This window comes from Salvia splendens, chromosome 10 (assembly GCF_004379255.2).
Source record: "Salvia splendens isolate huo1 chromosome 10, SspV2, whole genome shotgun sequence".
Lineage (NCBI taxonomy): Eukaryota > Viridiplantae > Streptophyta > Magnoliopsida > Lamiales > Lamiaceae > Salvia > Salvia splendens.
This window is the reverse complement of record NC_056041.1, coordinates 12,419,274-12,443,358: the sequence shown is the minus strand read 5'-3', so window position 1 is coordinate 12,443,358 and position 24,085 is coordinate 12,419,274. Positions and strand designations below refer to the sequence as shown.

The 24,085-nt window shown below is 36.4% G+C and overlaps 4 protein-coding genes across 4 annotated transcripts; 2 read left to right on the top strand and 2 right to left on the bottom strand.

Moving 5' to 3' along the window:
- Positions 1–2,897: 2,897 nt before the first annotated feature.
- LOC121752149 (chaperone protein DnaJ-like) lies at positions 2,898–10,349 on the top strand. Its single transcript, XM_042147055.1, has 11 exons — positions 2,898–3,405; positions 3,676–3,744; positions 4,954–5,043; positions 5,533–5,657; positions 5,904–6,099; positions 6,269–6,444; positions 7,137–7,266; positions 8,321–8,481; positions 9,114–9,205; positions 9,483–9,579; positions 9,983–10,349. Exons 1-11 carry the CDS (start codon positions 3,091–3,093, stop codon positions 10,026–10,028), a joined length of 1,497 nt encoding a protein of 498 aa, XP_042002989.1. The 5' UTR covers positions 2,898–3,090; the 3' UTR covers positions 10,029–10,349.
- Positions 10,350–11,072: 723 nt separating this feature from the next.
- LOC121752916 (zinc finger BED domain-containing protein DAYSLEEPER-like) lies at positions 11,073–14,361 on the top strand. The gene is made up of 2 exons (XM_042148017.1): positions 11,073–11,202; positions 12,192–14,361. Exon 2 carries the CDS (start codon positions 12,193–12,195, stop codon positions 14,209–14,211), a length of 2,019 nt encoding a protein of 672 aa, XP_042003951.1. The 5' UTR covers positions 11,073–11,202; position 12,192; the 3' UTR covers positions 14,212–14,361.
- A 2,447-nt stretch (positions 14,362–16,808) lies between these two features.
- Positions 16,809–17,351, bottom strand: LOC121751525 (VQ motif-containing protein 11-like). The gene has a single exon (XM_042146275.1). The coding sequence runs from the start codon at positions 17,330–17,332 to the stop codon at positions 16,958–16,960; it is 375 nt and encodes a 124-aa protein (XP_042002209.1). The 5' UTR covers positions 17,333–17,351; the 3' UTR covers positions 16,809–16,957.
- A 1,054-nt stretch (positions 17,352–18,405) lies between these two features.
- LOC121752318 (glycerol kinase-like) lies at positions 18,406–21,129 on the bottom strand. The gene is made up of 4 exons (XM_042147314.1): positions 20,871–21,129; positions 20,401–20,622; positions 19,065–20,031; positions 18,406–18,770 (listed from the first exon to the last, which is right to left on the bottom strand). Exons 1-4 carry the CDS (start codon positions 21,002–21,004, stop codon positions 18,525–18,527), a joined length of 1,569 nt encoding a protein of 522 aa, XP_042003248.1. The 5' UTR covers positions 21,005–21,129; the 3' UTR covers positions 18,406–18,524.
- Positions 21,130–24,085: the final 2,956 nt, after the last annotated feature.

Here is a 24,085-nt window from a genome sequence, read left to right as displayed (position 1 = left end):
GCGAGGCGGTCGATATCTTCTTGGGGAGCGGGGGCCTCCGATTCGACCTCGAACGACCCGCTACCGCTGCTGGTTCCCCTAGCCCTCCGCTGCGCAGCCTTTTGCCCAACCGGGCGACGACGACGGCGAGAGTCTGATTGCGGTAGCGGGGACACTTCGTCGGCTTCCGGGAGCTCGTGTGAACCAGCACTGCTGATGTATTCACCGGAAGCGTTGATCTTCGTCCGCTTCGCCCAGCCCGATTCGACTCCCCCACAAAACTTTGGGGAATCCTTCACCACGAGAAAGGCATCCCACTGGTCGAATTGTTTGAGTTTCAAGGCTCTGTCAGGGTACTGAGCAAAGGCACGGTTCCGGACATCCTCCTCGGACATACCGCTGCTTGCCTGGCGGAGGTTGTTTTGGTAGAGGCCAGCAAATCGACTAAGCTTAGGCCTCAACCGCTCCCACTGTTTCCGGCACTGTTCGGGAACGCGACGCTTCGCCCCAGCCGGTTTGTGTGTGTGGTAGGCTTCAGCGGTCCGATGCCACAGTCTGTCAATATGCTGGTTGGCACCGACATAGGGATCCTCGACTATTGCAACCCAAGCCTTCGCAAGCGCGACGTTTTCCCACTGGCTCCAGATCGTCCTCTTTCCCGTCTCCTCCTCATCCTCCTCCTCTGCCACCGTTCGTGAGGAAGACCCTGGGGCTTTCCCCTTGCCCTTGCCACGTCCCTTCCCCCTGCCCCCGCCCACATCATCGGGTGTCTGCCTGACTGGAGATATCCCCAACTCCTCAAAAGAGAAAGTTTCTATGCCGGTGAACCGAGTATCCGGAACATAAGTGGAAGGGGTATCAGTAGACTGCGTATCCACAACCGGCCGATAGACATCGTCCGCTAGTGGTTCAGGGCACCTGCCACCCCCTCCCACATGCATCATCCCCGGCATCATCCCCGCCATCATCCCCGGCATCATCCCCTGCATCATCCTACCCATCTCCATCATATTTGGGGTCATGCCCCCCATCCCCATCCCCGGCATCATCATATTTGGGGTCATGCCCCCCATCCCGGCTGCCCTGGGCATCATACCACCCATACCACCCATCTGTCCCATCTAATTGTACATATAAGGGGACATCATCCCACCCATTCCACCCATCTGTCCCATTGCCGGAACCGTTGTCGCATTTCCGCTGACGTTTCCCTCCAGGTCGATGGGAAACGCCGGAGTCTGTGACTCGCTCGTGGCCGGGGAGTTCCTATCGTTTTCCATTAAAAGTAGAAATGAAATTTTTAGTAAAAGAAGAGAGAAACTTGTTAACAACAAGTGGTGCAAATGAAATGAAGTTCAACGAGCCGTATATATAGAGTTTAAAAAAAAAAAGAAATTTCGGACATCCGAGCGGGACGTCCGACCCTTGCCACAGTGGCAGACGTCCGCCCGCCCGTCGCAGGGACGTCTGAGGACACCCGACGTCCTCACGGGACGTCCGTATCCGACCCTAAACGCCACAATGGCGGACATCCCGGTCGCCCGTCGCGACGTCCGACCGGATGTTCGACCGGACGTCCGCCATTGGAGATGCTCTTAGCTCCAAACATCTTTATGTCTCTCTCCACCTATTGTATTTGTTGTTATTGAAAAAATACAATTCCTACGAATAGAAATATTTTTATCGAGCATGTGCCTAATAACCAGCGTTGCGATGGAACGTTTATGTGACTCGGACTAACTAGTTCAAACTTCAAACCCTGAATTATGAATTAGATGAGAATGCTAACAATATTTTTGTCTTTTAACGTGAGATATGATCATTATTGAATGAGATATCCTATTTCATTTCGTTGAAATTGACTAGTACATGAAATAGTAAAATTTGAATTATAGTTTATTTGATTTATCTAAACTGATATACCCATGATGCGCAACTAATGTTACATGAAATATATAAGTAGAGGTGGAATGGATTGGTACAGAATATTTTACCTATACCATCAAATTTCGGCATGAGAAAACACCATACTTTTACCTTACTGTAATTTTCAATATATCGAAATTTCGGTACAAAAATATCAATATTGATACTTATCTCATTCCCGACATGTTGTACCAAAACTCGGTATACTGTACAGTTGCAATATACTAGACTTTTAACTTCAATGAAAATAGAATTTTTGAATTTTTAGAATATTATTTAAAATTTTAATTTTAAAATATAGTATTAAATACTCACTCCGTCCCATAAAAATATATTAAAAATGTAATATATTTTTGATATAATGATATTTATATTTTATGGTATATATTCCGTATATACATCATTTAAATGGTATATATGCCATATTTTCAATATATACCGAATTTCGGTATACCACAGTATATGAAAATTCTATATTTCGGTAAAGTATCATACCGTATCGAATGGCATACAAAAAATTCAATATTTTTTATATATTTTTCAATACAATAAGACATGTTTTTCGGTATTTTAATTTTTCCCGGCCCCTAAACAGAACCATATTCACTAATTACGTGTCATTAACCAACTTTAACATACCAAATTAAAGAGTTAAAATATAGAGAATTTGAAACTATTATCATAATCATTTTTATGCCCTCTTTTACAATCATTTGCTGAAAACACCTATCAGAGAAAATGTTAAGAGAGAAAATGCTCTACTACTGTCTTAAACAAAATAAGAAAAATACAGAATTAGAACAATACTTTGCAGCTAATCCATGAGAAAATAAATCAAAATAAATAGTAAATAAAAAGAAATCCAGTTTACAAAACGTGTCGCAGAGGCGTGTCACCCCACAATCATTTCCACGCGACGCATCTCCACACCCACACATTAATAAAAGGCTTCAAATAGTAAAAAATAAAACAAAAAAAAAATGCTTTATCAAAATTGGAAAATCTCAACATCTAACATCGGAGAGCTGAGCTTGAAAAATACTCCGTACAAAAATGCGATGAAAGAAAATCCAATAATTCCCCACACTCTATCTGAACTTTCATCAAGCACATTCCGTTAGTGCTAATTTTTCATACAAATTTTCAGAGATTTCTCCCAAGAATCCGTAAACATTCTCCACTACTATGGCCACCGCTGCCTCCGCCACCTCGCCGTCGCTGTTTTTCCCTCCATCTTTGAGCTCAACGCCCCAAAGGCAGAACAGCTTATTACCTTCCTCTTCGTCTTGTTTCTTCACCGGTGGGCCCCCAATATGGGGCAACAAGACACTTCTGCAAGTTTCTGCCTCATCTGCTGCTCAATCGAACAAGAGAATGGCTGCTCGGAGGTTTGCGAGAGCGTTGGTGGTTGCTGTCGCAGATTATTATTCCACTCTCGGAGTTCCGAAGTCTGCTAATAGCAAGGAAATTAAGGCTGCTTACAGGAAGCTAGCTAGACAGGTACCTCGATACAGTTTTTTCTCAAAATAGGTGAATGTACCAATAAGGTTCCCAAAAATGTTTTGGGTTAATTGTTGGTTTTTGGAAGATTTTGTGATGTTATGTCTTTGTGTGAAGGCCTTTGTTGTTGTGTTTAGGTTGATCGTGATTATCCCTATTGAATTACATTCTAGATAACTTGTTAGTTTAGTAATTGTAAAATTGTTATTGTTTAGATGCTACTCATTATTTAGGAATCGACAATGATCTTTTTTCTGTTTGGTCTTTTAGTTTCATCCCGATGTCAACAAAGAACCTGGAGCAACTGATAAATTCAAGGAGATCAGTGCAGCATATGAGGTAAGCATATGAGGAGAGGAGAATGTAAGCTGAATGATCAGCGACTGATTGTTAGTCGTTTTTCTGAGAAAGTCACTTATACCGAGTTGAGGGGACTTTTGATTTTTGTAATTAGAGTGGTATACAGCTTACGGAACCCTATTATTTTGATTTTTGAGATTTTTTTATCACAATCAACATTTCATGTGACTGAGCCAGAATTGTTGGAACAACTTTTCAGCATTTCACGGCCCTCCATTCAATCATTGATCAAGCAATCAAATTTTAATCTGGTCAATGTCAACCATTTTATCATGTTTGTATGGTGATTAGATCACAACTGGGCATCTCTGTGTGCATATAAGGAGTGACCTCCAATGAAATGAGGTCACTTTGCGGGTTCAATTATTCTCTGATTATGTATCTCTGGGCCACAAAATGTATTTCTAAATCTACTTGCATTTATCTACGTAGAATTTCTGTTACTGGTATGCACTTATTATAGCTTTCATATCTTTCGTCGCAACACTATTCTGCATCTTTGTCTCAAAATTGCCTTTTAGCTTCTTTTGGTTGCTTTTTAATGGTGCTTATCTCCTTTAGTCACTGTGCAGTTTTGTATCTCAAATTGTTATCAAGTTATTAGGGTATCCCTGTCTTCTGCTCCTTTTTTTTGGCTGCTCTGTTTGAGACTTACGTTGCTAGCATTGCAGTCTTTCTGATATTAATTTTTGAAGTCCTAAATATTTGCTGGTTGAAAAATCAAGAGTCCCATGGTTGTTGAAGAGTACTTTAGATGGTTCTCACATGCTGTATGTAAGAAATGGAGTGCTCATTCAGTTGTAAGAAAAGAAGAAGCTTTGAAGAACTAGCCGTTGGAAAGTTAGTTAGTTTGTTAGAAAGAGCAGTTGACAACTCTTGTTTCTTGTTTCTTGTTTTCATTCGGTTAGTAGCAGTTGCTACTCATTGTATGAGCTTTAAATAGCTCAGTTACTGATGTATGTAGATTAGAGAGTTTTCATTCAATAAAGAGAATCAGTTTTTCTCCAAGAAATCATCTTCTTTACTACTCGAAGTGTTAGTGTGTGTTCTCTGCATAAAGTGTGTGAGTTTATCATATTGCTGTGAGTGTGTGTGATCTACTCGAGTGTGTGAAAACCTTGTGTGCTAATCCTAACACTGTATTTGTACATTTATTATTTTGAGAATCCTGAAGTACAATATTGTCAGGTACTATCAGATGACAAAAAAAGAGCTTTATACGATCAATATGGTGAAGCTGGAGTGAAGAGTGCTGTAGGGGGAGGTGGTGGATACACGGTATTTCCAATTTTCTACAGTCTTTGCCTCATCTGTTTTCTTGCGTTGTTGCTCTTTGCGTTTGTGTGTGCATGCTGTTTCGTGGTTAATTTATTATAAGATGTAGAAGAAAGAGTTATAGACAACAGATGAAACACACCTTATGTGTGAACTAAAGATGCCATGGGCAAATGTGCTCAGATTAACAGCTAACTTGTTTGGGAGATATTTGTTTTTTCCCCCTTGAAATTAACCCATTTTCCTGATGACTAATATTAGTCATTTTCTTAACTTCTTTCATTCCCTTGAAAAAATTCAAATACTGATGTAGGGCTGTTATAAGGTTGTAATACAAAGCTTGATGTTATGTTATGTAAAGATAACTTTATACATGTAAAATCTTCAAGACACCTGTTTCTTAGCTAAATTAGAGTAATAGTTATCATTAGTGACTTGTAATGCCACAATATATTGGCTTATGCTGTGCTGTTGTACATGTCTTTCCCATAGGCTACAAACCCATTTGATCTATTTGAAGCATTTTTTGGGCCTAGTATGGGTGGGTTCCCTGGAATGGATGGAGGTGGATTTGGAACATCACGTCGTAGTACTGTTTCCAAAGGTGAAGATCTCCGGTGAGTTAAATTTGAGCATATTATTCTGTGACATGCCTGTCAATTGTCATTTTCATTAATGACCAAATTAAACTCTCCTTCTTGTGTATAAATATACGAAGGTTTGCATAGTTACTCAGGTGAGGTTGGATCTTACTTAACTTCTAATTTGGGGATATTTCGGCCAAATATATCTTCTGCTGCACTCATTTTGTGTCAAGGGAATTTAGCCTCATCAAACTAACTTATACTGAAAATGGATTTTAGTTATGACATGGTATTGGAATTTACGGCGGCTATTTTTGGAGCTGAGAAAGAGTTTGAGCTGTCCCATCTTGAAACATGTGATGTTTGTGCTGGCACCGGAGCAAAAGTAGGCTCCAAAATGAGAATTTGCTCGACATGTGGTGGCAGAGGTCAAGTCATGAGAACTGAGCAAACACCTTTTGGCATGTTTTCCCAGGTGATTGTTTATATAGTCTGTTAAAAGGTCTTTTCCATGGTTGTGAGTCCAATTCTTTGCTTAAAGTTTATATGCTTCAATTTATTCGTAGTGATCATTTTTACTAACTAATTCATCCTCATTAAATTAACGAAAATGCATGTTCATGATGGAATATGGATTAACTTAGGTTTCTATATGCCCAAATTGTGGTGGGGATGGTGAAATAATATCTGAATCCTGTCGTAAATGTTCTGGTGCTGGCCGTATACGAATTAAAAAAGATATCAAAGTCAAAATCCCTCCTGGAGTGAGCAAGGGCAGTATTCTTAGAGTTGCAGGAGAGGGAGATGCAGGACCAAAAGGGTATGTGATTTCTCTAGTTAACCCAACTGATGAAGTGTTTTACTCGAAATATCTGTCATTTTAAACTGGTTAACTGCAGGAGACCAGGTGACCCTGAAGGAGTTTGCATAAGAAATACTCTTGTGAGAATTAATCAAAGGAAATTCTATCATAATCAATCCATGAGATAGAGTCAAGTATTTGGTATTTTGACAGCATAGACGTTCATTTCACTAGTTGCTGCTTCCGGAGATGCAGGCTAAAATTTGAAGCCTGTTAAAAACAAATCAATTCTCAAGCTGCCTAAATAAAGTCTAAATTGTCCAATTATTAAGTGCACATATCAGTTATGACTAGAAGTATTCAGAAGCTCTGCAATGTGGTGATGTCTTTGGAGCTCTTGTTTAAGTAAATTTGTGACTACTCATCATCTAAACTTGACAAGTTCTAACCATAAAAGGAATTGTGAGAATTATTGAACTTGTTCACTTAATAGTTGTGGGGCAGGGTGCAGAATGCTTTTTCAGGGGAAAAAGAGGGAGAGGTAGTTGTATGGTTATGCAAATATGGTGCTTATAAATTTGAGATTTTTATGTTGCATAGTTGTTATAAACTTGTTTGATACATGTTCTTCTTCGTTGTATATAGCTGATGTAAATGTAATCCATGAAACACTAGGTGTTACCACTTCCTGATGCTTCACTTCTTTACAGGGGGGCACCTGGAGATCTTTTTGTGTATCTTGACATCGAAGAGATACCTGAGATTCAAAGAGATGGCATAAATCTCCTCTCTACTATTCAAATCAGCTATCTGGAGGCCATATTGGGAACTGTTACAAAGGTACACCTACTCTTGGATCATCATATTTCCATGTATTTTCACAGGCTCATTAATTTCAATTTTCAACTTACTTGCATTTATCCGTTCTAATGAGAATGTCTCAGCCTGATAGAATAATGCTAAATTCTTTTGTAATGTTTAATTTTTTTAGGAAACTTAGCATATCCTAAAGCCTAAAATCACCAACTCTAGCAATCAGTTCGTATTACTTGAAGAGTTCAAAGTATGTGTTTAGGTATCTCTTACAAGTTACAAGTCATGAAATATGAAGTATTCATGTACTGCGTGCTGTCAAAATTTAACTTCCTAAAGTTTCTAATGTAGGCTTTAAAGTTTAAACATCTGTTGGTGGCTTTTCATTTAAAGTCTGATGAGTAGGAGTATCTTAAACTGCTTTTGGAATTTTTTTTTGTATTTCTTAGAGTCTTATGAAGTTTCTTTAAACCTGTCACCTCTCTGATGTCTGGTTATTTCCAAATCTGCAGTACATGTATGAGCTCATCTTTTTCAGTTGTTAATAAAAAACTAGAACTCGACAAGTTAACCTTTGCACTGCATTTATATATCTGCTCTATCAGAGTCTATAACCTGTATCTGCAGTAGCCATTCTTCTCAATGTCAGCAAGTTCAAATATTAAGCAATCTGCATAATCTTACTCATATAACCATAGGGAATTCTTACATATGGAATGTTGGCGTAGAAGGCCAGATAAACTGGATTTTATTGAGTTTTCTTATGTGCAGTTTAACCAAAAGAAACGAAAGGAAGGACAAAGTAAACTATACAAACTTGATTTCCTTATCTACAGGACAAGACATGGTAACTGAATTATGAAACATGCCCAGTGATAAAATGTAGTTCAAGAAAAAATATGTATCTTTTGTTAACATGGCATTGTGAAAAACTACGGAAACACCTGTATACGAAATTATTTGTTGAGTTGCCTGCAGATTGTATGGAGCTCTTCTTTGTGACTAGGTTATGTTTTGCTGTGAAATATTCATGATATTTACTTTGCGTCAACATGACTATGATGCCTGGTATCTGAAACAGGTAAAGACGGTTGAAGGAATGACAGATCTGCAGATTCCTCCAGGAACTCAACCTGGAGATGTACTGGTCTTGGCAAGAAAAGGTGCTCCTAAATTGAACAGGCCATCTATACGTGGCGACCATCTTTTTACTGTTATAGTTAGCATACCAAAACGCATCAGGTAAGCCAAAGGCCTTTCACTTTTATATTCCAAATATATCTGCTTGTAGCTTTAAAATTTGCTGCTTGTTAAATAGTTGCAGACTAGTCTCTTTTTGTTTGACTTACCTAATTCACCGTTTTTGTGTACCATTGCTATATGATCATACACATTTAGTCTATCCCTTAATTTGGAATTTGAATAAATCATCTTTTTATGTCCAATGCTTCCTACTATATGGATGCTCTTTATTTCATATTAATCTGTTGCCACCTGTTTCTGGTGTTGCACTGCTGGAGTTAGAATGTGTCAGTTTCTGGTGTTGCACTGCTGGAGTTAGAAGGAACCTTTTCCTTCCTGCATCCAACTAACTCTTTCATATTGATTTTGCTACCATGGTGGTGCTGTTAGCACCGAGCAATAGTAGTAGTATGATGTTACAAAGAAGAGGATTAAATAAATTATCTAGGTGTCCCCATTTTCATGCATATTGAAACAAGGAAATTCATCAAGAAGTATTTGTTCGTTGAGTGTTAGACAAGATTCATATCTCAACTAGCATATGAAACTATTTCTATTCTTATCTTTTTGTAACGATTGATTATTTCTTCATGAACTTCATTAGAATTAATATACTTTGAATCCGTCTTCAGTGCAAAAGAACGTGAACTACTTGAGGAGCTTGCTGCTCTTGGCAGCGCCCCTGCAAGCCGTACAAGAACTCGCCCGAAAGTTCAACAACCTGGTGAGAACCAACATTTAGCTGGCTATGACTATTGAAGTCCTGAAAATTTGTGGCAAAACCTAGTTAGTTTTTTCAGTTTTATCACCTAGACTATTGCTTGCAAGTTTCCCTACTCTAGTGTCAAGCTGGGAGCTTGTGGGTCTTATTTGGGGACTTGTTATTTTCATATTGCATCGCAAATTAGAAGAGTGTTACAGACACGAGAGTATGCGAAAGTGGAACTGAAATTACAGTTTTACATCTAATACTGAATCCTGATCTCATATCTGCATTGCAGATGAAAATACAGAAGTTGAAACGAGTCCAGCCACGGAAAAGGAAAATGAATCAGAAAATGAAAGTGATGTATGGAAGCAGTTGAAAGATCTTGCTGGGTACATTCTATTTTCCAGTTGTTTTCCTTCAAATTTTTACTGAAAATATATCATCAAACTTATTATTACTCATGTCCATATAACATATAACTCATGCAAATAGGAAACTCCCAACTTAAAGGTTGAGATTATCTTTTTCTTGGTGATCCCGTTACATGGATAGAAATTACAGTTGTTGATTTGATATTAGCGTATGTGCTATGAAGACTGGTTTGGATGTTTCTCAAAAGGCTCATCAACTTAGCAATTCTTATAATTTCTTTATAGATGAAGTTTGAGATTATTCTTGAGCATTAGATTGATAACATTATTGTGCTCTCTCGTATTTTGAATGTTCCTATCACCGCCATCGCACTTTATTTGTCTGCGCAGCCTTGCTTAAAGGATAATACTTTGGTTGCAGGTCTATTGCTAATGGAGCAATAAAGTGGTTTAAAGACAACTTATAACTCTGCATACGGGTCTCAGTCATCCACGACGAACACTGCAGCTTAGCATACTGACTGTTTCTCGACTACAATCATTACGCAGATTTCATGGTGCATTTTGCGTTTCCAGCAACTGAATGCTCTGACGATTATAGCTGAGAAATCTGAATTGCCATCCATTTTGATTTTTTTTTCACAATTTTTCCCTATGCTGTAAATTGTAGCATGAGTTAATATTCTTACTGCAGATTGACCTCACTTTAATTCTTTTGTATGCTGTGATGGAAAACATTATTTAGAAATGTTGCCAAAATAACATGAATTTCTTCCATCTCTGTACTACTCCCTCTGTCCCATTAGAAATGAAACGTTTTTCTTTTTGGTATGTCCCATTAAAAATAAAACGTTTCTAAAAATGGAAACAATACTCTCTCTACTTTTTCTTCTCTCTTAGTTTAATCTCTCTTCATTAAAACACAAAACAACACTACATAAAATCTTGTGCCGAAAAGTAAATGTTGCATATTTAATGGGACGGAGGGAGTATTTCATTAGTCATTAAGATAGTTGGATGCTTTTACAATTCATTGTATTTGCGATTTGTGGGCAAATATGCATGGAGTAAATACAATAATATAAATCTTAATATTTAAATACGGCTAAATCTGAAATCTTATTTCGATATTGAGACACGTATATTTAAATAAAGGGGATAAACCATAAAATCTCAAAAGTTTGTGCATTGGTTACCTATTTGTGTATTTATAGAACATATTGTAATAGTTAAGATTTAATTAATGTTTAATCGAATTTCTGAAATAAAAAAGTTGGATTCATCGAGCTGACATGCGTATTTTTTTTTTCTTTTTAATAGGCCGTATTTCCTTTTGACATGCGTTGTTACTATGATGCAATGACTCCCGAATAATATTACCTTGCAAAATCAACGGCTACGATCAGATTAATAGTAACCAAAATTAGATCAGACGGCTGGAGATGCCCAAACAATAATATCCTTAATTATTTGGACCTAAAAAATTAGGTTACATATATGCCGTCCAAACTCCAAAGAGGCCGCCTTGCCAAGTCCATTAGGGTTTATCAGCCCATCTTCTCTCTCTCTCCCACTACAGAGCTCGTAAAACCCTTAACCCCCGAGGTTCACGGCGTCGGAGACTCACGCTGCGTCGCTGAAGTAAGTGTTTCTCAACATCTCTTATCGCGTTTTCGATTACGCTGTCTCAATTTCGAGTTTTTTCTGGTTCTTTATCTTGTGTTTATTCTTACCCTTTTCTGTATTCGTGGGATGATAGCGGATGAATTAGGGTATCTGGCTTTTGTGTTGCTTTTGTGGGTTTATGTTTGATTTTTTTATGGTAATGTTGTTTGGTTTGATGATCATGTGTACTGAATCGAATTGATGCCTCCACTGCGTTAAATTGGATGTGTTTATCCGTATAACGTGGAATCTTTTATATGGTTATGTTGTTTCGTTTGTATTATGTTAAAAATCTGTGTTATGTTCAGAGCGTGATATTTAAATGTTTTTCCTAGTGTTTTCTTTGTATTTGATGAACAAGATTACTTTCATAAAGTTCTTGTAGATGTGAGGATGTAATTACTTTACATTGTTTCCTGTTTATGTATCATTCTGAAGTAATGTGTTAGGCATGGTTGGTGTGCCATAATATTTTACCAAAATGCCTAATCTTGTTTTTTATCTGTTCAGTATATTATGAATGATTTTCAGGTGGTATTTAGTATTTACTTTCGTAGAATCATATATTAGCATTTTAATGATTTGTTAATTTCATGTAAACAGCTCATTCTTCCACAACTTATTGGAGAGTTGCTTGCTGAGTTTTTGGATAGTAAATATACAGATTTTTTTAGCACAGTAAAGCAACCTTTTATAATCTGGGATCATCGTTGGTTTCTACATGTGATATTCTTATTAACATTCGGATGATTGAAAATATTAAGTTTAACTACAATTGGAACAGTTGTACATGTTAGTGGCATTTTATTACTTAGGACTCTTGAGCAGTACTGGCTTACTCTATCTGTTTGTGTGATCAAGATATGCATCAATCGTTTATGCCTTATAATTATTATTGTAGGCATTTCCTTGATCCAAAAACACATGGTTAACTAATGATCCTCCTTGATTTTATATGATTGCAGGATGTATGAAATGGATATATCTATTGATCAAAGTGCTTTCCCCAATGCAGATGCCCGGCCGAATAAACGAAGACAGAAAAAGTCCATGGTTTGGGATCACTTCACAATTGAAACTATAAATCCTGATTGTGTCAGGGCATTCTGCAACCAGTGCAGAAAATCTTTTGCTTATATATCAGGCGCAAAGCTAGCTGGAACCAGTCATCTAAAGCGTCATATTTCTTTGGGAATCTGCCCTGTTGGCCGTAGTAAGAAGGAGAAAGATCAAATGATTTCACATGTACCACCCCCTGTGAATTTCACTAACATACCAAGAAAACGTTGCCGTGCTTCAAATGGAGTCCCGAGTACTTACTTTGATGGTGATAGCTGCAGCTACGACCTTGCAAAAATGATAATTCAGCATGATTATCCGCTTGATATGGTTCAACAATCTGGTTTTGTGGATTTTACAAGGAGTCTTCAACCTCAGTTTAATATTCCCAGTGTGAGCCTATTGCAAGAGCAGATTATGGGCATATACTTGAGAGAGAAGCAAAAGCTTATGGACCTTCTTTGTGGAATTCCAGGACGTCTAAACCTCACACTAGACTTATGTACGTCAAATCAGAGCTTGTCTTATGTACTGGTAACAGGTCACTTTACCGATCATGATTGGAAGTTGCAAAGAAGGCTCTTCAATGTTATTGTTGTACAGTCTCCTGATTCTCCAACAGCCTTCATGCATGCTGTTGCTGCTTGCTTGGGTGATTGGGGCATTCAGGACAAGTTATTTACTATCACTCTCAAGCTCAGTCATGCTACTCTAAGTGCTAGAGAAACTATTAGAAATATGCTACCTGTCAAGAACACCATTATTCTCAAAGGTCAGCTGTTGATTAATCACTGCTATGCACGTACAATGAGGAGTCTGGCTCAAGATTCTCTATATTCCATGAGGGAAACCGTTCAGAAAGTACGGCAGAGTGTGAAGTATGTGAAAACGTCCGATGATAATGAAAAAAGATTTAACAAACTGAAACAAGATCTTCAAGTTCCCAGTACAAAGAGCTTGATGATTGATGATTTGACCCAATGGAATACCACCTACCAAATGTTGGTGGCTGCTTCTGAACTGAAGGAGGTATTTTCTAATCTGGATGCTTATGATCCAGATTACAAGTTGTCTGTGTCCTGGGATGAATGGCGACAGGTGGAAACACTGTGCTCGTACTTGAAGATGTTTTATGAGGCAGCTAATATACTAAACTCCCCTGTTTACCCAACAACTAACTCATTCTTTGATGTTGTGTGGAAAATGTATCTTAAACTTAAGCATGATGCTGAGAGCCAGGATATCTTTGAAAGCATGCTGACAAGACCACTGCTGGATATGTTTACCAAATTCTGGGATGATTGCAACCTTGTTCTTGCAATTGCTGTTGTTATGGATCCAAGGTTCAAGATGAAGGTTGTGAACTTTAGCTTCTCCAGGATATTTGGTGATGATGCCGACTCTCAAATCAAGGTTGTTGATCAGGGTCTGCATGATCTGTATCTTGATTATGTTATGCTGTCCCTTCATTGCCCCATCATGGAAGCTGGCAATGAGCATCTGGTGAAAGCAGAGGTGGTATCCGAAGATATTCTTTGTGCTGATGATGATGGCCTGTCTGATTTTTATGTCGACATCTCAGAAATCATGGGCGAAGCACATGTCAAGTCTGAGATAGACCAGTACCTTGAGGAATCAGTTCTACCTCGTGTGCAAGATTTTGATGTATTAGGATGGTGGAGAGTGAATAGAGAAAGGTATCCTACTCTGTCGAAGCTTGCTTCTGATGTGCTATCTATTCCGGTCTCGACTGTCCCACCAGAATCAGTGTTTGAATCAGGGGAGAGGAAGATGGAGAGCTACTTGAGTTCCTTGAGACCTAAAACCGTTCAGGCCCTCGTGTGTGCAAAAGATTGGCTTCAGCATCCGCATACACTACCTAATGAAGTATTTCCCTCTGACACTTTTGTTAAAACAGAAGTATAATTCTTTTTATTGCACACTCATATTTTTTTGTAGAGTTTTTTGCTAGGCTTTAGCTAATATTCTTTGTTCGTGATGATATAAAGAAGAATATTTTTCCCCCTTAAACCGTTTAGCCATGTTTCAATTTTGCATGTCTGTTCTTTTCTTCTGTCCATGAAGTCGTAATTGTTCTTATTTATTTGATACTCCTATTGTTTAAGAGTTGAAACATAAATATAGGGATGTAATATTAACCATAATATGTGATAAGTTATGAATGTGTAATGTCCTTTGGTTATACTCCATCTAATTATCCACAACTATACTCCCTATTCATGAATATCTGGAGCTATAAAATGTTGATGCAAGTATACTCTTTTATCTTTTTACTCACATACTTACTACACAATTAGTTCAATAAACTCAATGGGATAACGAACATTATTGAAGATAAATTTCGATAACGGTATTTAATTTTTTCAACAATCCTAATTCCTAACACTGGCTAGAATAGAAACCATGTACTTTTATTGCTTGAAACTTTTTAATTGCAACTTATGATTCGAGCTATTCCAACTATGCATTGTACTGTATAAGTTTTATAGTATAAAAATGTACATGTTGAATTGTCTTTTCTCGTGAGTACTTGCTCGGAACGATGACAAAAGCTATGCTTTTCTTGCCATAAAATATATAGAAAAATTGTTGACGCTATGAGAAATCAAAATTTAAAAAACAAACATTTTAATTAGATTTTGTTTCTCCCTCACCAAATACGTTCCGGTAGGAATTAGGATTGAGGTGCACTTTATGACCTGAATTTTGGAGTGATTTATAAAAATAGTCTGAATTTTTAAAAAATATAAAAGTAGCCTTTAAGAAATACATAAAAGTACTTGAACTTCAATAAACGTTACTATAAAAATAGTTCGAATTAAAAAACAATTCTTAGCAATGAGGATCATAAAACTTTGGAGCAAGCTTGCTTGGTCGCTATCCATTCAATAAAGGTTAGAGTTTTCATGTGGAGAGTCCTCTTAAATTTGCCCCTCACAAATTTATGATTATATATCATGTCTTCACCAAAAATACAATACTATAATTTTATGTAGGGATTGTGTGGGTTCAATGGAGCATAATCAGACATGTTTGGTAGAACTCATGGTTTTACAACATTGTTCATGATCCTTCTATTTTTTGTAGTAGTATTTTTTAAACTTTCATTTTTACTACGTAGCCAATATTTATGTTTTGCGAAGAGCTCCAAGGTTCGCGCCATAAATTACCATTTTAGTCATTCGACCGACAAGATTTTTAATGATTCATGACTTTGAGGATGAATTAATATTTAATGGTCTTAGCCCTTAGAATTTTTAATCAATTTTCACGGTCAATTATCATGTTTCTCATAGAATTACAAATGTATTAATATCCAGTATGTGCACATTTGTGAGCAGCAACAAATCATTATTTCAGATATTGTAACACTAAATAACACGAAAATGTCCACAACAATTATGTATGGTAACTTCAAAGGTAAATTTGTGTGCTTATGATTTTTGTATTTAAATAGTCGAAAACCTTGAATTTACGGCATCACAGACACAGTGGTCCTTTCAATATTATAAATGTTATTTTATCCCTATTCATACATTCCTTGCTTGCTGCACTTATTTTGGAGACAATTTCAAATGTTTTTGAAAGTTTAAACACTGCATCCAATTAAACCCCAACTCTCCCAATTATTAAATACTCCTCCTACTACTTGAAAATTGGCGCCTTTCTTCATTTTTTGCAATTACTATCCTAAACCATTCAACCAATATTATCCATCGATCATTTCATGACAAATTATTTTTGTAAGGGTGACATCTAATTATTTTTAGAATTAATTAAAAAAATTCTACCAAATCCAAATGATATCACTATACAATCATACAACGTAAAAAATAAAGTATATTAGTATATCGCATACATAATATAAAGTGAAAAATAATTGCATAGCTTCCTTGTTGGAATTGAATCCAAAATCTCTTGTTGTTGCCTCAGTTTTATCACGGCATTTGTAACTTATTAAATTTGTAATTACATATTATGCCTTGTATTTGTGAAATATGGTTGTTAGTCCGACACAATCAATGATCATGTCCAAATATTCTTTCATTATATTTGTATTTTGCCTTGTATATACCATTGATATACAACAGCAAATTATTATGATACGCAAATATATTTTTATGGTAGCGAATTTGTGTCGCTCTCATTTACCTTTTTGTTGGCTTAAAGTGAAGGTCTCCCACACACATAATAGTATCACAGTAGGTAATGCACAATGAAATATGTGTGCATACAATTAATTACACACAATTACTGAAGTTATTAATGATTTGTCGTTTTGAACAAATCTATCAAACTAACAAATTCGCATGATGATTTAAATCTAGTAACATCGCAATTTATTGTATACCACAACAAAGAACATTGAAAGATACAATTAAATTAGTCATATTAATTCTTCAATGTTAAGCCCAAATAAAAATTAAATAAAACACAAGAATGAACCAGAAACACTATTGAGTAACCAAATTGGAAATGCCACACAAAAATTTAAACCGACGTCTTCTTTTTACTAAGCCCAAATAAAATGGAACATCAAAACTCACAAGACTTTATTGAAGCTCTTCTAAAACTACAAATCACACAACACTACTAATACTCATCAACTAAGCCACCAAAATTAACTATAACTAAAATTATAAAAAGAGGATCAGTTAATAGGCGAATGGAGTGGAAACAGAGGCAGTAGCTCAGGCGGGTCGGATCCTGGCGGAGTGCCAAACGGGTTCGGGTGCAAGTAAAATCCCTTCTCCGCAATGGCCCTCTCTTCCTCGTCGCTCGGAGTCGCCGGCCTCCCCGCGTACTCAAGTGGGGAAACCGGCGACTCCACCACCGCGCCGAGCTTGATCTTGAGCTTTCTCACGGTTGCCCTTCTCTCGTGGAGGTTGAAGGCGGCGGCGCCGGTTAGTCTTTGGACGACTTCCCGGAAGGTTTCCGGGCCAGTTTGGACGAATGTGGTATCCGGGTCGTGGAATATGGATCGGTGGGAGGAGTGGTTGGGAGAAGAAGAAGAAGAAGAAGCCATTGGAGAGAGTTTTGGAGAGATGAAAATGGTGGCAAGAGAAGAGAGTTTGATTCTTCATTTATATAGTTCATGTGTAAATTTATGATACTATCAATTAATACATTGAAATAGTTATATTATTATTATAATGTAAATACCATATATGTGTAACAAAGTACGAAACGTAACACTAAATTTCTTACCAATACAGTGTCATAGACATACCTCAAATGTAATAGTACTAATTTCTAAGTCTCTATTGTTATTTGATTATTTTTCGTTGGTAGCTATGATTTGCAACATATATTCATATATATATTTCTTAGGTTAATTTATTTTGATTTAATAAGGCAAAATCTACAGGAGTTATTGATACTGGGATTCATATATTTTTATCACATGTGTAAAAGTAATATGCAAATATGGTAGCATATGATATATTACTTGATTTACAATTAGTTTGCGTGGGTAACTAAAATTTGACAGTATGAGTCATGACAATTCACAGGCAAATATATTTTGCCACATCCAATTCCACTTATGTTTATTTTCATAATTATCTTTGCTAACGAACTCTCTATTTAAAAAATTGTTTTAATTAAGAGTTGTTACCAATAAGCGTATCTTTCTTTGAGTAAGTCACAAGTATTTAATTGAAAGTGTTGTATATTTTGATAAAATGAACTAAAATAATGCCATGTTTTCTCCAAAAAGTCACCATCAGATTAACTTTTCTCTCAAAAGTCTAACTCTGGGCCTTTGTAGTTGTATTGCGGTTAAGTTGGTCAAAATGGACGATGCAGTCTAATACAAAGACCATATTATTAATTAGGTAAAACTAGAAAAACAAAGTTCTATTTATTAACATTAAGTTATTATAGTTTTACCTACTCAGCAATTTGACATTTGTATTAGACTACACCATTCATTTCCAAATCGTTTAGACCAACTTAAATGCAAATACAATTAAAAAGACCCAATTTTAGACTTTAAATGCAAATAAAAGTAGCTTCCAAAACTATACAAAAAAACAGTTAAGACAATCACCACAGCTGAATTATTCACAATTTAACACAATCCAGATTTCTGTAGGCTTTAGTAATGCATGTGTTTTTGTTGTATTCAAAAACAGGAAAATGAAGGAATCCAAGTCAACAATCTTATTACACATTGCTTCGAAAACCTAAGGAATCCTGCATCAGAAAGATTCTACCTACAGGGAAAGATCGGCCAAATCGAAGGTTCTGGAAACAGCTTTGCACCACGACTCGACCTTCTTCTTTCTCACTTGCTCCTCTATAACCGGGCGGAATGTGGTGTCTTTCTTCATCTTCTCCCCCGAAGAGAATATCTGCTCCTCCGTCCACACCCCCACGGCTAGTCCAGCAGCGTAGGCCGCTCCAAGAGCAGTTGTCTCTATATCAGCCGGCCTGACTACAGGATTGCCTAACAAGTCAGCCTGCAAATGACCAAAATGTCAATTTGGTGCAATGCAGCGTTCAAGCAATGCATTGCTCGTTAAGTTGATGAACGAGAGGACAAGAAACGCCTCTAATGAAACACGACTATGATGAGTTAGTATACACTATAGAGCATAGCATAGAGCACTCAAGATGTTGTTTTGTGTGATGTAGCTCGTATATTCACAAGCTCATTTAGATAATCAATGAAGCAACGCTCCAGTGAAACGCAGTGATAATGAGCTAGAATACAACATGGCATAGAGAATATAGATGGAGAAAGAATATCCGACCTGAATTTGCATTAGTAGGTTGTTTACAGTGGCGCCACCATCAACTCTGAGCAAAAACTCCCCCTTCTCTTTCTTGACCTCTCCCTTCTCGTCTGCATCCTTGTGCATCGAGTCCAACACATCCTTCACCTGAAAACACATGCTCTCGAGCACAGCACGAGCAATGTGGGATTTGTTAGTAAACCTTGTGATGCCAATGCAAACTCCTCTGGCATCATCGCGCCACCAAGGGGCGAACAGTCCATTAAAAGCCGGCACGAAATAAACCCCTCCAGACGATTCAACCTGCATCGCCAGCTCCTCAATCTCACCAGCACTCTTGATGATGCCGAGGCTGTCTCTCAGCCACTGAACGGCCGCACCAGCAATGGCAATCGATCCCTCCAAAGCATAATTGGCTGGGGCTTTAGGCCCAAGCTTGTAAGAAAGGGTGCTCAACAGGCCATGATTCGATTGTATGATCTCTTCACCAGTGTTCAACAGTATGAACGCCCCCGTCCCATACGTGCTTTTAGCTTCACCTTTACGACAAGCTTGTCCCACCATCGCTGCATGCTGATCACCGAGGCATCCAGCAATTGGGATCCCTGCAATAGGCCATCCTTTGCCTATATTACCTATTACCTCAGCATTACTGACGATTTTAGGTAAGATTTCTGAAGGAATCCCAAGAGTATTCAGAATTTTCTCATCCCATTCAAGTGTTTTCAAGTTCATCAACATAGTTCTCGAGGCATTGGAGACATCAGTGATGTGCAGACCGCCTTCTTTCCCTCCGGTCAAGTTCCAAATCAACCAAGTGTCGATTGTTCCAAACAACAAGTCTCCTTTCTTCATGGCCCCTTTCACAGAATCGACGTTTTCCAAGAGCCATAAAAGCTTCAGTGCACTGAAATATGTGCTTATTGGCAAACCACATTGCTCAACAAAATGAGTTCTACCACCAGATAACTCCTTTTCCAATTTTCTGAACAAAAATATCAACAAGAATCACATTTTGATGAGAACTCAATACTTGCATAAACAAATCCATAACCATACTGATTAAACGAAATTTTATTGAATAAAAGCTAAACAAACCCCAGGAGATGCAAAACCGAAATCCAATGGGAAAAACACCGTGAAAGGAAATAGAGTAATCGTCTAAGTTACAATACGAGTAAAGAATCTTACCGAACATCAACTAACACTATTAACGCATACCAGCTTTAGATCAATATACACTTAACAGGTAAATTCAAGGTACAGAGACAACCAAATTCAGTTAATGCAAATTCAAGAATGAGGCATGAATAGTTCATAGAAGCAAAAAAGAATCAAGAGGGAGAGGAGAAACCTGCAGATGGAAGTGGTTCGGGCATCCATCCAAACAATGGCATTGTAAAGAGGCAAACCAGTGGATTTGCTCCAAACCACAGATGTCTCTCTCTGATTGGTCAATCCAATTGCTTTCAATCCACTATCAACATTGTGCCCAGCAGCAGTGGCTTTGTCAACAGCTTTTGCAACACATACTCTCACACTCTCAAGAATCTCCATTGGATCATGCTCCACCCATCTACCAATACAACAAAGTCACATATCCAATCAAAAACCCACTGCCTATTACTCTTGATCATCTATACACATACACACATACACTCCAATGATTTCATGAGATGACTAATCACGCAGTTGAAATACAGAAACACCCACGAAAAAAAGATTGAATCTTCTTTCACATAAATAAATAATTTCAAAGAACATATTGAATATCTCATGTAGGGAGGAGAAAAAAGCAGAGATATATTGTGCTTTGATTGATACCCTGATTGTGGATAGAACTGAGTGAATTCAACTTGGTGAGATCCAACGGATTTGGCAGAGCGATCATAGATTATGAATCTTGTGCTGGTTGTGCCTTGATCTATTGAACCAATAAACACTTCTTCCCCTGACATTTTCCGTGAAATTTTTTCTCCTCAAATTTAGAATTTTGGTGTGGAAATGATGAAATTGAAAACGAAGCAAATGAGATGGTGTGGAAAAAGTCAACCTTTGGAATGCCTTGTGAAGTGTGATTTGTTTCGGTTAACAACTCATATCTATTTTGTCAAATTATCTTAGAAAAGGCAACCAACTTTTTTATTTAAATAAATTACAATAGTTCAAATTATAGTATTAGTACTAATTGATACCAGAATCTAGAATCCATTGGATATAGTATACCGATACAGAGTACTTTGTGCGTTAAAAAATCACATGTTTCTATTTTAACATATTCATCAAAATAAATCCTAGTATTTCTATTTAATTGAACTTTTTCGCCACTTTTTTTTCTCTTAATTTATTTATTTTCTCTTTCTCTTTTATTTTATTAATTTGTGTTAATTAAAATTCATGTTATTCACAAATAACATTATTTTTGTTGTCAGATGAAATATTATTCCACCAAAATATGAACTATTAATGAATTTTCTTTATAGTAGTACTTCTCTTCGGTCCACAAACTATTCACCTAATAATTTTTGGTCCTTACGTTAATAAATTGCTTTAACATATTGAGTGAAACGAAGATGCCATTTTTACGCTAGCAATTTTAGACTGTTTAATTTGATTGAATATTTTGTTTTAAAGTTTCGTTTAAGAAAGCAGATCATTTAAAAAGAAATTAAACATTTATCAATTTTCAAAAAAGATATAAAATAAAGATCATGTATAATTTTTATGGGAAAGTGAAAGATATACTCCAAATGGATAAGATATTTTGCCAATGGGTATTATGGGTAAATCATAGTACTAGAGTACTAAAATCGATGGTTATATATTGAAATTAATTTATTTTTATTTGCGATGATAAAGCCATAACTGGGCCCACTATAGAGCCTCGCGGATAGCGGTTGACAATGTCACCCTTGACTTTATGGAAAATATTAAATACAGCTCACGAGATTTTACTGTTATCCTTCTTTTTCGAGTGAAAGATTGATTAGATAACTATAAAATGATTTTTACATTCGCCATATTTGATTTATTTATATTTTCATTATTATCCATGACTAACTATCTATATTACGGAAGATAAGGCCTTTTTATTTTCAGTTCGGGACCTTGGCTTTAACCTTGTTACTATTTGCTCAAAGGTAACATAGACTAACTCACAAATAACAATCTATAATATGAAAATTTTCAAAAGTGTAATTACGCTATTCGAATATAATTAATACCGATTTTTAAGAGAATAATTTATGTCTAAGTTTGCCTTCATATAGAAATAGATAAGAAAAGAAAAAGAAGAAGAATGGAGCCTGATCCAATTGCTATAGCTAGGTCCATATAAGTTTAATGGGTTCAATTCTAACATTTTGGCCCAAACTATACCCATAAATGTTATGCAAATATTGTATTTGAACTAATTAAACACTATTGATTTAATGCAATATTGTTTTTTGAGATTGTAAAATGCCTAGTTCCCCATTGTATAATACAATGGCGAGACCGATAAAATAAGAGCTCAATATTATTTTGAACACATTTTGTATGATATTTACTTTGTAAAATATAAGAGATAATACTATATAGGTTTCACTCTTGTCATGCTACAACTTACTGAAATTTATTAACATTATCAAATATATTGAGGAATTTGAGTTCTCATGGAGTTTAGTATGTATAGATCGAGTCAATTGGTATTCTTTTCAAATATAAAATTTATAAAATGTCGATAGTAATTCAGGTTATCAATTGTTTATCATATGTAGTATCTGTGTGGTGAGAACAATTATTGTGGGCTCGTTGTTAATTATGCCCCAACTGTGGATTCACTTATAAGTTACTCAAACTTTTAAATAAAGAAAATAAAAATGAAATCACAATATTACTATGTTTGGCTAACGCTTATACCATTAAAATGTTTTATATCTTCACGTGTTCAAACCCAGCCACACTCTGGGAGACTTCACGTGTCTAAATCCGTAAACCCAGTCTAGCAGGATTAGTCGGATTTCGCCAAACGTGGGTTCGGTACATTTTATGGTCATACCAAAAAAAAATGTTTAAAATCTACTGAATGATGAAATTCACGAAATTTAGAGTCTATCTTCTTTTGTCACGTTGAGTATATACACATGTAAAATTTTATACTATTAAAAATGACATATCATTATGTTATCATGTCACCATAATTAATTATAATATGGTCCCATCCAAATGAGGTCAGTGGGCTTAAATAAGGGCCCAGTTAACTTGCCGGTGGGTAAACAAACAATCATCTACTAATTATTTTCCTTTTCATTTTCAAATGTATACATGTAATTTACAAATCCACCGTTATAATGAAGGCATGAAATAATAGATATTTGAGTTCATTATTTGGTGACCTTTGAGTTAGGTGACTGCCAATCCTTCATACATACATGCTCTATTATAAATGCGTACATTAAATTGTGTGTGTGTGTGTGCGTGTGTTTATGGTGGTAACCGATATTTGAGAATGCATTGTGGTCTTGTGGATACACTTTATTTATGTGTAATAATCAAAGAGTTATTGGAAGAGCATATATTAACTAATAATAACAATACTACAAGAGTCTTTAATTTATACGTATATTCATTCTAAAATACAACGCATTCCTTCACTTCAAATTTAATAGTATTAAATATGACCCTTTTTAAACTTCCTAAAATAAGAGAATATTTTTAAGTTTGGTATCAAATCTCGACCGTGATCACGATCTTGGAACTCAAATCTTATTTTCTCTCTTTTTATGAATATATTTTTATTGCATTTATATTGTCTTAATCAAGTGGTTCAATAATGATAAATTTTGGAGTTGTAAAATCACATTGCTTGATAAGAAGAATCTAAAAATACCTTTATACGGTGTGTTAGTAAGCCTTGAATTTATTTTTTAATTGGGATAAGATTATCTTTCCTAATTAGGATATGATCTCATATGTGTCTATTTATATGGGAGTAGAGCACATAATTCTCCGATCTGAAATCTGTAACTGCTGTCATAATACAATTTGTTCTGCGTTCT